The 14906-nt window shown below is 37.2% G+C and overlaps 1 protein-coding gene and 1 non-coding gene across 3 annotated transcripts in view; both read right to left on the reverse strand.

Moving 5' to 3' along the window:
* The window catches only part of LOC149846582 (uncharacterized), an 81376-nt gene extending 66772 nt beyond the window's left edge, over positions 1–14604 (reverse strand). The window contains exons 1-2 of one of the 2 annotated variants that reach the window (XM_089996431.1): positions 14542–14604; positions 13879–14372 (exon numbers count right to left, since the gene is read on the reverse strand). In XM_089996431.1, the coding sequence (XP_089852557.1) occupies positions 13879–14372; positions 14542–14565 (518 nt within the window). In that variant the 5' untranslated portion in view covers positions 14566–14604. The remainder of the gene's footprint in view (positions 1–13878; positions 14373–14541) is intronic. The other variant, XM_089996432.1, reaches the window with a different exon arrangement.
* On the reverse strand, positions 14530–14632 carry LOC149846583 (U6 spliceosomal RNA). Its single transcript, XR_016430641.1, has one exon. It is a non-coding gene; the product is annotated as a U6 spliceosomal RNA (small nuclear RNA).
* Positions 14633–14906: the final 274 nt, after the last annotated feature.

Here is a 14906-nt window from a genome sequence, read left to right on the forward strand (position 1 = left end):
GTAAAAATAATAAACATGCAATAATGCATGTATTTTATAGAAGGAGCAAATGCTTGAGACTCTCAAGCTTGAGGATTTACAAAGGGGAACACCCCTATTTATACAAAATGAAAGGAGTGCAAAGGGGGGCTCCCAAAGGAGTCGTTGGGGAGCCCCCAACGACTCTATTGGGGGACCCCCAATGCACTTTATGAAAAATATTAAAAATAAAAAAACAAAAAATAAAGAAATGTAAAATACAAAAATAAATTACAACATATTCCAAAATGGAATATGCGCAAGATTACAAGAATACCCTTTTAGGGTAAGAAAATAAAAATATAATAAATATATATATTTATATATGTAGAGATACATATACATATAATATATTATATGTATATGTATCTCTAAGTATATAAGTATATATATTTATACTTACAACATGTTTTTGGAGATACATTTTAACACCCCCCTCAAACTTACGGTGCGATAACCGCAAGTTTGTCAAGAAGGAAATGAAATCTGGGCGAACAAAGTGCTTTTGTGAAGAAGTCTGCAAGTTGATACTCAGACGTCACGTATGGTAAACTATGTCACATGGGTGCGTGTGCGTGTGCGGGTGCGTGTGCGGGTGAGGGTGCGGGGATTCGGCACTTCTAAAAAACACGGGTGCGGGGGTGCGGCAGGGGCAAAAATGTAATATATATATATATAAAGGGGGTCGCTGTTTTCCCCCAGGTTTTTCTGCTGACAGCTGCTGTCAGCAGCTGACAGACAGACAGCTGTTGTCAGCAGACTTTTTTTTTTTAAAAAAATCGTTGTTTCCCCCCAGGTTTTTCTGCTGATGACAGACAGTTGCTGTCAGCAGATTTTTTTTTAAAACAAAATTCGCAGCCCTGACAGACAGCAGCTGTCTGTCGTCAAGACAGACAGCTGCTGTCAGCAAAAAAAAATTTAAAAAAAAAAATCGCAGCCCATTTAATAGGGCAAATTTAAAAAAAAAATAAAAAAAGGACCTAAATGATCCTGGGTGCGGTCAACGCACCCAGGATCGGGTTGACCGCACCCGGTGCCGCACCCGCGTCGAGTCGCGTCGACGCGGGTGCGGCACCCTGCTAGCAGAATCCCTGTGACATAGATGGTAGATCAATGATCTTCAAATATTCTTCTCTAACATAGTGGCAGTCTATTTCTATATGCTTTGTTCGCTCGTGAAAGGTGTGATTCTTGGCAATATAAATTGCGCTTTTATTGTCACAGCACAGCTTTGTTGGTTCTCTGATAAGTACTCCCATATCTTCCAAAAGGCGTCGAATCCATACAATTTTCATGGTAGTGGATGCCATTGCTTTATATTCGGCTTCGGTGGATGACAGAGAGACCTTCTGTTGCTTTTTACATCGCCGTGAGATCAAGGACTTACCTAAGAAAACACAAAAACCAGTGGTGGAGTGACGGTTACTAGGGTCACCTCCCCAATCTGAGTCAGTATAGGCAAGTAATTTCAATTCAGAAGAAGATAGAAATACTCCCTTATTCACAGTTCCCTTCAAATATCTGATGATGCGAAGCACAACACTCATATGAACGGTTGTAGGAGCGTGCTGAAACTGACTGGCGATGTGTATAGCATGTGACAAATCAGGTCGGGTAATGCTAAGATATATTAAAGAACCTACCAACTGCCTGTAAGGAGTAGGATCGGTTACAGGAACACTGTTGTCAATCTTCATTTTTGCTCCCACAACTTCAGGAGTTTCGCATACTTTGTCATCAGAAATTCCCGACCTGTCAATAATCTCGCAAGCAAGTTTAGACTGAGATAGAAAATAACCACGTTGCGAATAGGCAACCTCAATTCCAAGAAAATATGTCAGAAAACCCAAGTCAGACATCTCAAATTTTTAATTCAAGACGGACTTAATACCCTTGACTCCTTGAACATCATCACCTGTAATTAACATGTCATCAACATATAGTAATAATATCACAATCTCTGCCTTAGATTTTCTAGTAAATAGAGCAGTGTTAGTATAACATGAGGAAAAACCATTTTCCAGCATTACACTGGTAAATCTGTCATACCAGGCTTTGGGGGCCTGTTTCAAACCATAGAGGGTCTTTCGAAGACGAAGAACTTTATCTTTAAGAATCTGCATGTCTGGTGGAGCATCCATATACACTTCTTCATTAAGATCACCATTTAAAAAAGCATTTTTCACATCCATTTGAAAAATATTCTAATTTTTAATAGATGCAATAGTGATAAGACATCTAACTGTAACCATTCGGGCTACAGGAGCAAAAGTTTCTTCATAATCAATTGCATACTCTTGCCCATACCCTTTTGCAACTAAGCGGGCTTTATACCTTTCAAGGGATCCGTCACTCTTAGTTTTAACCTTAAAAACTCATCGGCAACCTATAGTTTTCTTTCCTATGGGTAGAGTTTGGAAATCCCAAGTTTCAGCCTTTTTAAGAGCATTTAGTTCATTTTGCATAGCTTCTTGCCATTCTATACATTTTTTAGCTTCTTCAAAATTTCTTGGTTCAAGATAAGAATGAATGACACTAAGACAAGCCCTATATCGGGGTGAAAAGGAATCAAAAGAGACAAAACGAGTTGGAGGTCTCCTAATCCTCTCAGATCTTCGGTGATCGAGAGCAGGAACAAGTTCACTATATTGATCAATAGCACTTCTAAAGGTGTCTTGGTTTCTGCGTGAGTAGGTTATTTGATCACTTAAAATTATGTTTTCTTGTTCATTGAGTGGGTTATGTTCTTCAACATCACCATCAATTTCCTCATCATGGTTTGATGATACATCATCATTACTAGATATATCATCATTACTAGACAATAAGTCAAAAAGGAAGGAGTAATCAAAGTTTTCTTGTTGAGAAACATTTTTTTCAAATCCACTTTCATTTTCCAAAAAGGTTACATTTCTGGAGACATATAACTTATCATCTCGAAGATCATAACAACGAAATCTTTTTTGAGTTTCAGAATATCCAAGAAAAGCACAAGGGATAGCTTTGGGAGAGAGCTTGTCATTTTTATCCGTAAGTATGAAACACTTACACCCGAAGACTCGTAACCTATTATAATCAGGTTCGAGCTTATATAAAATCTCAAAAGGGGATATTTTTCACAATATCCTAGAAGGTAAGCGATTTATCAGATAAACAGAAGCAAGAGCTGCTTCAGCCCAAAAAATTTTAGGAATGTTTTGGGAAATAAGAAGGGTTCTAGTGGTCTCAATGATATGCCTATGTTTTCTTTCGGCCAACTCATTCTGTTGAGGGGTTTTAGGACAAGATCTTTGGTGAATGATTCTGTGATCTTCAAGATATATTTTAAATTGGTTGGAGAGATATTTTCCTCCAAAATCACTTCTAAAAATCTTTATATTATTGTTGAATTGATTCTTGATCATTGAATGGAAGGTTTTAAAACACGAAAAAACTTCATGTTTGAACTTAAGAAAAAAGATCCATGAATATCTAGAGAAATCATCCACAAAAATGACATAGTAAGAAAAGCCTCCTTTTGAGACAACAGGTGCGGGTCCCCAAACATCGGAATGAACAATTTCAAAGGTTTTAGATGAGAACATAGTTCTTTGCTGAAAAGGTAAACTTTGCATTTTTCCGAGAATACAATCATTACTAGAAAATGAACTTTTACATAGGTCCTTCGCAAAATGTAAATAAGATAACTTGGTGATATTAGGATGACCAAGTCTTTTGTGCCACATATTTATATCTTTGTTCCGGGCAACATTACAAAAAGATTTTGGAACTTGAAGAGATTCCATATAGTATAAGTCTCATTTTCTAAAGCCTTCCCCAATCAATTTCCCGGACCGGCGATCCTGTATTAAACATTTATCACACGAAAATTTAATATCGCAACCATGGTCCGAGAGTTGAGAAACAGAGAGAAGGTTTAAGTTTAGTTTAGGTATGAATCTAATTTTTGGAATAAAAAAATCTTGAGTTTCAAAATTACCTATTCCTTTAATTTCGAGAGAGGTTCCATCCGCAGTGGAAACAAAGGATAGAGAAACATTTTTTGAATAGTCGGAAAGCGAAAACATGTTTGAGGACATATGAAAAGATGCACCTGAGTCCAAAAGCCAAGAGACTTTACCTGGAAAGGAAGAAGTGGACACGGCGGGACCGGAGGTAGCTCCCTTGAGGAGAGGTTGAAGGGCTTCCACTATTTGATTTAAAGAGAGTGACCCACTTGATGATGCCTCTTCCTTTTGTGGTACACCAGTGGTAGCCATGGCGAGAAGTTTCTTCCATTTGGGACATATGGGCTTGATATGCCCCGGTTCTTTACAAAAATGACAAATGATCTTGCTATAGTCTCTCTTTCCTCTTTGTCCACCATCATTTCCTTGATTTTGTGATTTGAAATGAGGAGGACGATAGGTCTTTACATTATTTCTGGGTCTTGATACGGCATTGACCTCATTATTTTCTTCATAATTACAAGGAACCGCAAGAACATTTGATCCTTGTTTAAATAGACTCATACGAGTCTCCTCACCACTTAATTTGGTGAAAACATCTTCAAGAGAAGGAGTAAATGAGGATAAAAGTGATGACCTTATTTGCTCAAATTCCGGCCTTAACCCATTCAAAAAATTGAAGAACCGATCTTCTTCAAGTTGCTTGTGGCGAAGTTCAATTGCCTCGCCACTCCATTTTGGTTCAAGCATGGAAAGCTCATCCCAAATGGAGGAGAGGTCGGCAAAATATTCCCTAATAGACATTTCACCTTGAGTAAGGGAGAGAGCCTTCTTTTGAAGATAATACTTGTGGAATAGATCTCTTGATGTATACATTTTCTCGAGATAACGCCAAGCTTCCGATGCTCTTTTGAATTTGACAATATTGGCATTAATCTTTGTTTCAACGGATGTGAAGAACCATGAAAGAATCTTGAAGTTCTTCATTTCCCATTCGACGTGCTTTTTGGAGTATTCTTCAAGAGCTTTGATCATTTCTTCTCCCTCAAGAATCTTGATTTCACTTCTGTCCATTATGGTTATTTTGGGTTCCGGTTCCGGAATTGTGCCTTGCACATAACCCCATAATCCTTTACCTTTTATGTGAGCCTCCATGTTCCCGGCCCAAATATGATAGTTGGACTCATTCAACTTGAAGCCAAGAGCGAAGTGAGACTTTTTTTCACCCATTAAGGAGTTAAGAAAAGGAAAGAAGGGCGTACCAACACAATGCTTCAACTTCTAGCTTGCACAAGATCCTTCTAAAATATTTGAAAAGCAAGATCCACCACTTCAACTTCTAAGAATCCGAAGACACGGTTTTCGAGGCACTCGAAAAAAGGAGAATCCCACGATCCTCAATCACCAACCGAGCTTTGATACCATGTGAAATTGTCTATGAAGAGACAATACGCATACAAGCATAAATACTTTATAAAAAAAGTGCACGAAAGCACTCTCACAACACTTAAACAAAATACGCAAAAAGCGTAAAAATAATAAACATGCAATAATGCATGTATTTTATAGAAGGAGCAAATGCTTGAGACTCTCAAGCTTGAAGATTTACAAGGGGGAACACCCCTATTTATACAAAATGAATGGAGTGCAAAGGGGGGCTCCCAAAGGAGTCGTTGGGGGGCCCCAACGACTCTATTGGGGGGACCCCAATGCACTTTATGAAAAATATTAAAAATAAAAAAACAAAAAATAAAGAAATGTAAAATACAAAATAAATTACAACATATTCCAAAATGGAATATACGCAAGATTACAAGAATACCCTTTTAGGGTAAGAAAATAAAAATATGAATAAATATATATATTTATATATGTAGAGATACATATACATATAATATATTATATGTATCTCTAAGTATACAAGTATATAAGTATATATATTTATACTTACAACATGTTTTTGGAGATACATTTTAACAAGATCTTGGTTTTTTACGTTACTTTCTTGGAATAGAAGTGGCTTACTCACCTCATGGTTATTTTTTATCACAGACAAAGTATGCAGCAAAAATCATAGAACGATCAGGACTTTCAGATAACAAACGAGTTGATACTCTAGAAGTCATAAATGCAAAAATGAAGAAAGATGATGAAGAACCTTTGAAGGAGCCAACTTCATACAGACAAATGATTGACGCCTTGTCTTATCTCTCCATTACTCATCCTGATATTTCTCATGCTATTCATTTTGTTAGTCAGTTTCAGCATGCTCCCACTACAGTACATATAAGTGTTGTAATGAGAATTATTAGATATAATAAAATTTTTATTAATTGTGGATTATTTCTATCATCCTCTTCCTTATTAGAAGTCATTGCATACTCTGATTCTGACTATATAGGGGATGTAAATGATATACGTTCAACCACTGGTTCTTGTGTTTTTGTAGGTGATTTTTTAATTTCATGGCGATGCAAAAAGCAGGAGAGGGTGTCTCTCTCCTCCACTGAAGCTAAGTATCATGCCATGGCAACAACTACATCTGAGTTGGTGTGGTTGAGACAACTTCTAGAAGACTTGAAAGTTCATATTGCGGAACCTTCAAGACTATGTTGTGACAACAAGAGCGTTGTATACATTGCAAGTAATCATACATTTCATGAGAGGACAAAACATATTGAAATGGATTGTCACTACGTTCGTGAAGAATTCCTAAGAAAGACCATCACCTTGCCCTACGTTTCGTTTGAGTATCAACTAGCAGACTTCTTCATCAAAGCGCTCCCGTCACCCAGATTTCACTTCCTACTTGACAAACTCTTAATTGTTCCACCATGAGTTTGAGGGGGGTGTTAAGATATATATATATATATATATATATATATATATATATATATATATATATATATATATATACATTATAAACCGAAATACCCATGAAGGGTATTTTGGTCTTTTATAGTAATAGGCGTCAGCCCATTAGGGGCTAACAACCTTTTTTATTTTAGTTTTTCTTTTATTTTGTATTTTAACTTTTTGATTTTTGAGATTTTGGGGACAGCTCCAAAGTAGTTGTTGGAGCTGCTCCCAACGGTCATAAATATGACCGTTGGGAGCAGCCCAATAGCCACTTTGGGCTGCTCCCTTGTGGTTCTATTCATTATAAATAGGCCCTAAGGCCATGTATTGTAGTCTCTCTCTCAAGAGAGGAACTCCCTTCAATAACATATATATTTGACCCTTGTGTGGGTGTTTTGGCTTATTCAATCAAGTATCATCTATGTCACATGGGTGCGGGTGCGGGTGCGGGTGCGGGGATTTGGCACTTTCAAAAAACCCGGGTGCGGGGGTGCGGCAGGGGCAAAAATGTAAATAAAATATTATATATAAGGGGGGTCCGGGGGTTCCCCCCGCCCATTTCATAGGGCAAAAAATTTTTTTTTAAAAACCAAAAAAAATGGACCTTCCGCAGCCCATTTCATAGGGCAAAATTTAAAAAAAATGGACTAAAATGATCCTGGGTGTGGTCAACGCACCCAGGGTCGGGTTGACCGCACCCGGTGCCGCACCCGCGTCGAGTCGCGTCGACGTGGGTGCGGCACCCTGCTAGCCGAGTCCCTGTGACATAGAGTATCATATTTGATTGAAATGTGTTCTTGCAAGTCCATAAGTGACGTATTTTGGTTTTGATCTGTTTGATTACACCACCATGGTCGGTCCCCATACATCCAAATACACAAGTTCAAAAAGTTTTGTAGAGATAAAAGTTTTAGAACAAAAAACATTTTTTTTATTTTTTCAAGAATACAATTATTACATATGAACTCTTTCATACAAGTCTTTCAAAAAAAGATGAAAAAAAAAGTCAATTTAGATACATTTGGATGGCCTAATCTTTGATGCTATAAAGATATATTTTTTTTCTTAACAAAATTACAAAAAGAATCTTAACGTAAATGAAGAAAATCCATGTAGAGATTTTCCCTCCTACGGCCTTCCCCAATCAGCTTCCCTGATTGGCGATCATGCACCCAACATGTTTTTGATGAGAAGAAAACCTCATACCCAGAATCCAAGATTTGTGAAACTAAAAACAAGTTTAAATTGAGTTTTGGAACAACTCTAACTTTAGGAAATTGAAAATCTTTTGAAATATTGGTGAATGTTCCAATATTTTTTTATTTCTAAATTGGTTCCATCGACAGTAGAAACACGAATTATAAAAGGATTTTATGCATTCGGATAAAAGGGATTCTAACGGGGTCACGTGAAAGGAGGCACCATAGTCAAGAATCCAAGAGAACGTACTTGAAGGAGAAGAGGTAGATACAACGATATCGAAAGTAGAAGCAGAGGTGGATGATGTCTTAAAGAACAGTTGTAACGTTTCTGTTAGATGATGAATAGAATCCTTAAGATCTCCTCCGCTTGTGCTAGCATTTTCACTCTTTTTAGGAGTCTCTTCAACGGTGGCCACCTTTCTTTTGAGCTTGCATAAATCCGGTTTGATGTGCCCTGGCACTTGACAAAAGTGGCAAATGATCTTCATTCCTCCTCCTTCATTGTTATTTTTTCAAAATTGAAGAGGTTTATGTGTTTTAACATTGTTGTCAGGTCTTGATATAGCGAGAACCTCCTCACTTGCTTTAGACATGCCGAGTCGAGTCTCGGCTTGATACACCTCTCCAAGAGCATCATCAAGAGAGGTGGCATTGGTCCTATGCAAAATGTTGGATCTAACTTGCTCAAACTTAGGTCTCAACCCGAAAAGAAATGTAAGCAGATGTTCTTTATCAAGTTGTTTTTGCCTCATTTCAATAGAGGGTCCTTCCCACTTAGGCTCAAGCAACGATAACTCATTACAAAGAGGTGAGAGAGTACCATATTAATCTCTCACACTCTTATCTCCTTGTTTAGTGGTTCAAATTTTTTCTTTGAAGAAAATATTGTCGTGCTTAATCTTTTTGCATGAATATATTTTTAAGAAAAATCCAAGTCTCACAGGCTTTTTTGAATTTAACAATATTTACGGCAATCTTCAGTTACATGCTATTTAGAAACCAAGAGAGGATTTGAGCATTTTCGGCTTCCCAATCTTCCACCCTAATGTTGAAATCTTTGAGTGCTTTTTCTTTTTCCTCATCACTAAGGGCTTTGATTTGATCACCATCCTTTTTGGTGAGTATGAGTTGTGGTTCACATATGATTGTTAAAATATAATGTATCGATGTATATACATATATATATATATATATATATATATCAACTGTATCGACCGTTGGGGGGCATTCCAACTAGTCATTGGACTGCTCCCAACGGTCATAAATATGATTGAGGTGTTAAAATATGTAATCTCATAGGCTTGTAGTACCTATCTCATATGTAATCTCATAGGCTTGTAGTACCTTTCTCTTTTTCCTAGTTAGTTTTAGTTTAGTTAATCTTAGTTAGAACATAACTAGAATTAGGCTAGTTTTTTGTTTTTGGACATTTTAAGCCTTCACCTTTTGACTAGTCAAAAAGCATCTTTCAAGGGAGCCGTTAGACTCCCAACAGCGCTAATAGAGCTGTTGGGAGTCCAACGACTCCCTTGAAGGCTTCTCATTAGCCAAGCAATGAACCAAGTGAAGGAAAAAAATACTTTAGACGTGATATGGGAACATCCATGTGCATTTGAAAAATATAGTCAACCACTCGAAATAGAAGAACCTAGTGTTAGAAGATCTGAACGAATACCTAGAAGTCCAAGTGGGTTTGTTTCATATAAATCTTTTCTCCTAATTATAGGCCGTGTCTTCTAGCAATTCACTCATATCATGAGTCATCCAACTATAGAGAACCTAAAGACATAAAAGTATGGGTCGAGACTATGAAAATAGAAGTAGATGCATTACATAAGGCCCATACTTGGGAAGTCTAACAACTGCCCAAGGAAAAGAAAACAATAAGATGTAAATGGGTCACTAAGATCAAAACAAAGAGTGATGGGTCCCGAAAAAGATACAAAACTAAGTTGCCTGCAAAGGGTATTGCTAGGAATATAGTATAGATTATAAGAAAACTTTTGCTTCAGTAGCTCGGATGACCACAGTTAGGACCCTAGTTGCAATAGTGTCCATTAAAAATTTGTCTATAAATCAGTTAGATGTTAAGAATGTTTTTTTAAATAAAAATTTAAATGAAGTCTACATGGATCATCTCCATGGTCTGACTATTGAAAATGGTATGGTTTTTCGCCTTCGTAAGGCTTTATATGGGCTTAAGCAAACCCCTAAACCATGGTATGATCAGTTCAGTAGAACTATGTTAGATCCTGGATTTAAATCATGTTATATTGAGACTGCTTTTTTTTAAAGATCTAAAGGTACTACGCTTGTCATCTTGCTCCCATATGTTGATATAATCATCACTGAGAATGATAAGAAGGGAGTTGAGGATATTAAATTATGCTTAAGAAATCTTTTGATATGACTGACCTTGGTTTTTTTAGATATTTCTTAGGCATCGAAGTAGCCTACTCGCCAAGAAGATACATTTTGTTTCAAATAAAGTTTGCAGCCAATATTGTTACACGTTCGAGAATCACACACAAAATATGTTGACACTCCTGAAGTACTTAATGCCAAAATAAGAGCTGAAGATGGAGTTTTATTAGATGATCAAACTCTTTATAGGCAACTTATTGGATCACTAATGTACTTGTTTATTACTAGACTAGATATTGTACATGTTCAGGATGCGCCTATGTCAGTTCACATAAGTATTGTATTGAGAATAGTTTGATACATTAATAACACCATATCTAAAGGGATATTCTTATCCTCTTCCTCATCTTTAAATCTTATTGCATATTCTGATTGAATAGGGACAAAATCCCAATAACTGACATTCAACTATGGGCTTTTGTGTGTTTTTAGGTGATTCTCTTATATCTTGGAAGTGTAAAAAAAGCTTAAAGTGTCTTTATCCTCCACGAAAGTTGAATATAGGGTGATGGCTACACCAACAACCGAGGTCGTGTAGATGAGATCCTTACTTTAAGATATGGGCGTTGATGGCTCATAACCTTCAAAGTTATGCATTTCATAAACGAACGAAGCACATCAAGATGGATTATCACTACATTCGGGAAGAACACTTAAAGAGGACGATTACTTTACCATATATTTAGTCCAAATTTCATATTGCGGACTTTTTCACCAAAGCTTTTCCTCTACCACGATTTCTTTTACTTCTTGGCAAACTTTTGGTGATCTCACCATAAGTTTGAGAGAGAGCGTTAAAATATAATGTATCGATATATATATATCAGGGGTATTTTGTTTTTTTATGCTATGTAATAAATACAGCCTAGTAAGGGGCCGTATAATCTTTTTGCTTTTTTTTGTTTTGTTTAGTTTTAGTCATGACTGTTGGACTGCCTCCCTTCCTACCTTGTATGGCTCTATAAATAGAGCCCTTCTCTTGTATTGAAGTATGCTTTTCACAAGCATATTTGAGGTTATATATAAAGTTATACTTTTACATTGTGATTCTTGTGAGATTTGTGCTCTTGTGATTGTCTCCTTAGTGAGATTGTATTTGACCCAATAGTGGTCTTTGTGTGTTTGTAATCCCTTGTAGCCCTTAGTGGCATTCTATTGTGACCGCTATTCACTTCATTTCAATGGTACCATTCACATACCCCCATAGCCTTTTGGGTTTGATATGATGCTCTATGGTGGCGGCCCACATTAAGTAGTTGGAGTCATCTAGCTTGATCGCGGTCACTGTCATGGATTCTTCTTTTCCCATCTTGATTGAGAGAAACAAAGGACCAAGGCTGGTAAATGATCTTTCTTATTGCAACTTCGATCTTTGAAGAAGCTTTACTCAAAAGCCTTAAGCTCTTATAGCATGAAATGAAAAGAGTGAAAGTACAATACACAACCCAATAAGGGTAAATAATAAACAAAAGTGTGCACAAGCACTTAGTCCACCAAGGGACAATACAATCAAGTGAAATACAATAAAAAAAACACAACAAAAGCTACTAAGGGCAAACACAAGATATAAAAAAATATGTTCTTATCACTTAGAAAATGCTTTAGAAAAGCATAAAGGAATTACATAGAGTGCTTTTAAATAGGCACTTGAAGACACAAAGGGGCTGGTCCAACGACTAGATGGATCAGCCCAACAGCTATAACAAAATATATATATATATATAAATAAAAAGGAAAAATATAAGAAAGAAAAAGACAGATCAGTCCCTAAAGGACTGACACCTATTACAAGGGAAATGACAGAAATAACCCTAATAGCTGTTTCAGTTTACAAAACAGAAAATATATATATAATGTATATACGTGTGTGTGTGTGTGTACAATGACACATACTTATAATTTAACACTCACATGGGAACCAAGATAGACTTTTATGGACCTTTCACAGATTTTTCGATAGAAGAAAGCATTAAATACCAGTTTTTAGCATGATTGAATCTTTGAGGCATATAAAGAAGCAAGATTCTAGAGAAATTAGTTTTTTGCGAGATCCACGATCAGTACTTTGGTTTGTTCCTCGGACTATGAACACTAAAATTTCCAAATCTGGTACTTCAGGATTCTTTATCTTTTAATAACTTTACAAATAGGGTCCAAGGCTCCTAGTCTTATACGTTTTTAAATGTTTCTAGAACAAAACTTTAAACACCCACATGAAACAAACCAGCATTTCCTTGATATTACAGACATGGCTAGTAAAGTTAATTTTTTTGCTGTAGAACATTTAATACTTTAATCCAGTGCTTGCTTATGAAAAAGATGCTTTCAAGTCAATCACCATGTGATGACTGCACACTAAACTGCCTTCAATAGATCAAAATTGTAGTTGCAAGTCATTATATCAAACTTTGAAACATAATGACCACAACCAACAACTCAGTTTTAGCAGAGAAATGTTCCTAAGCATAGAATCAATATTTAAGGACTTCAACAATGATTCTGTTTTTTTATACTTTCCTCTACAGTTTGCCTTATAATCAACCAACAATGGCAATATATTTCAAACTGCAAAGTAAAGTTCTTTGCGATTCAACCTTAGTTGAAAATCTTTTCTAGATCTAGTTTAAGAATGAGTTATCAGTAGGAGGACAAGCTTTCGGCATTGGATGCAATTAGCCTATTAGAGTAGGTTTAATGCTTTCCCAGTAAAGGGACAAGATTTTGGGAAATGAATGGAACTAAAATTAATTTCTCTGTCTTAAACCATCAACCCTAATCCCAACCCCAAGTTTCTAGAGTTCAATGTGGTACAGCTTATAATTTAAAGGATCTAGCCACGCAAATTACTCAACAACCTGCTTCAGAGCATCTAATCAGCAATAACAACCCTGCCTCATTTGAAATTCCACTGATCAAATCTGCAACAGCTTCCACAGAGAACAAAACCAAACTTCCACTGATATGCACATGATAAATGAATACAATTAGTCAAGCTCCCAGTCCCAAGCATTTTTGGCTACTGATATGTCACATGTCTTTAACACTAAACCCTGATCACCAGTATGCCCCATGTCCTATATCCAAAACCCTAACCACAGCTTTGAGTGTCTACAGTTTGCAGTAGTACGGTTCATCGTTTAATCATTTATCCGCAGCTAACCAAATAAAACGTATAATCAACAAGAAGAAACAGAACTTCACCTGCAACGGCTCCTCTTGAAACCCGTTCTTAAAGCAAAGTAAAACTACATTCCGCATCAAATTCACGCTACTTCAGGCTATGATCAAAACCCTAAACCCCTTCAATTGCTCACAACAACAAGTTCAACAATTCTAACTTATAGAAAACGAAATCCGAAGCAGTAAACTAGGGCGCAAAAAAGGAAATTTTGCAAGAACTCGAATTTTGCCTATCAAAAGAGAAATACCTATAAAGGCATCCGAACGCCAGATTATCCCGGTCACCGCGAACATCGAAGTAATAATCCTTCTCCGACCTCCTGGAGGATCCCTCCCACTCCCGGACCGCCGATTTCCTCGACGCATCTTCGGTCACTTCACGCGACCTCTTCCGTTTCTTCTTCTTCCTCCTCCTCCGCCTCCTCCTACCCTCAGAATCTGACGAAGACGACGACGACGACTCCATAATATCGTAAGAAGGACCAGAGCGAACATCTCCGCGTTTCTCTTCATCGCTTCCTTGCCCTAGATCGTAACTTACCGCACCACCGCCGGAGTCGAGGATCTTGGAGACGTCAACCGAGAAGCTCGAATTGCAGAGCCACTGAGGCTTGTCATCCGATGAAGATCGAGCGCTTGAGATGGGGAAGAGCGAAGGGACGGGGAACAACGACGCCTCCCTCCTCTCGGCCTCCTCTCCTGGCTCTCCGTCGTCTTCCTCTCGCTCCATCGTTCTGCATTCCTAAGGCGGCAAAACGCACATAAATAACCCAAAAAAAAAGTTTAAAAAAAACGAAAAATAAAAATAACAGATATGAAAATTTTGCAGCATTCGTAAGGAGGCAAAACGCAAACAGATAACGATGAAAAATAAAAAAGAACGACGAAAATTTTGGCAAAAAAATTTGGACCATTTCTCGATTTGTGCGTGTCATCCTTGCGCAGGGGCCATGCTAATCTTCTCTGTATCGTTCCAATTTTATCAGATGTCTCCGAAGAGACACCATACTCTATGAAGCTTAATTATTTAAAAAATTATACTATTCTTTTTCTCTTCGATATGGGACTATCTTGGTATCATAGTTCTCTCTGGTTTGTCAAACAGTACCCAGTATGGTTCGGATATCCGACCGACTTTTTGTTTAGCAGCACCCGGAATCTTAATGCAATTCGGAGACATTCTGTTAACGAAACAGGTTGGATTCAGTTTCGGAGTTTTACATCCGAATCCGAATTTCGGATACAAGTAAAAGTTTGTCCAATTAACTTAAACAGT

Source organism: Nuphar pumila, chromosome 2, assembly GCF_984573655.1.
Source record: "Nuphar pumila chromosome 2, dmNupPumi1.hap1.1, whole genome shotgun sequence".
NCBI lineage: Eukaryota > Viridiplantae > Streptophyta > Magnoliopsida > Nymphaeales > Nymphaeaceae > Nuphar > Nuphar pumila.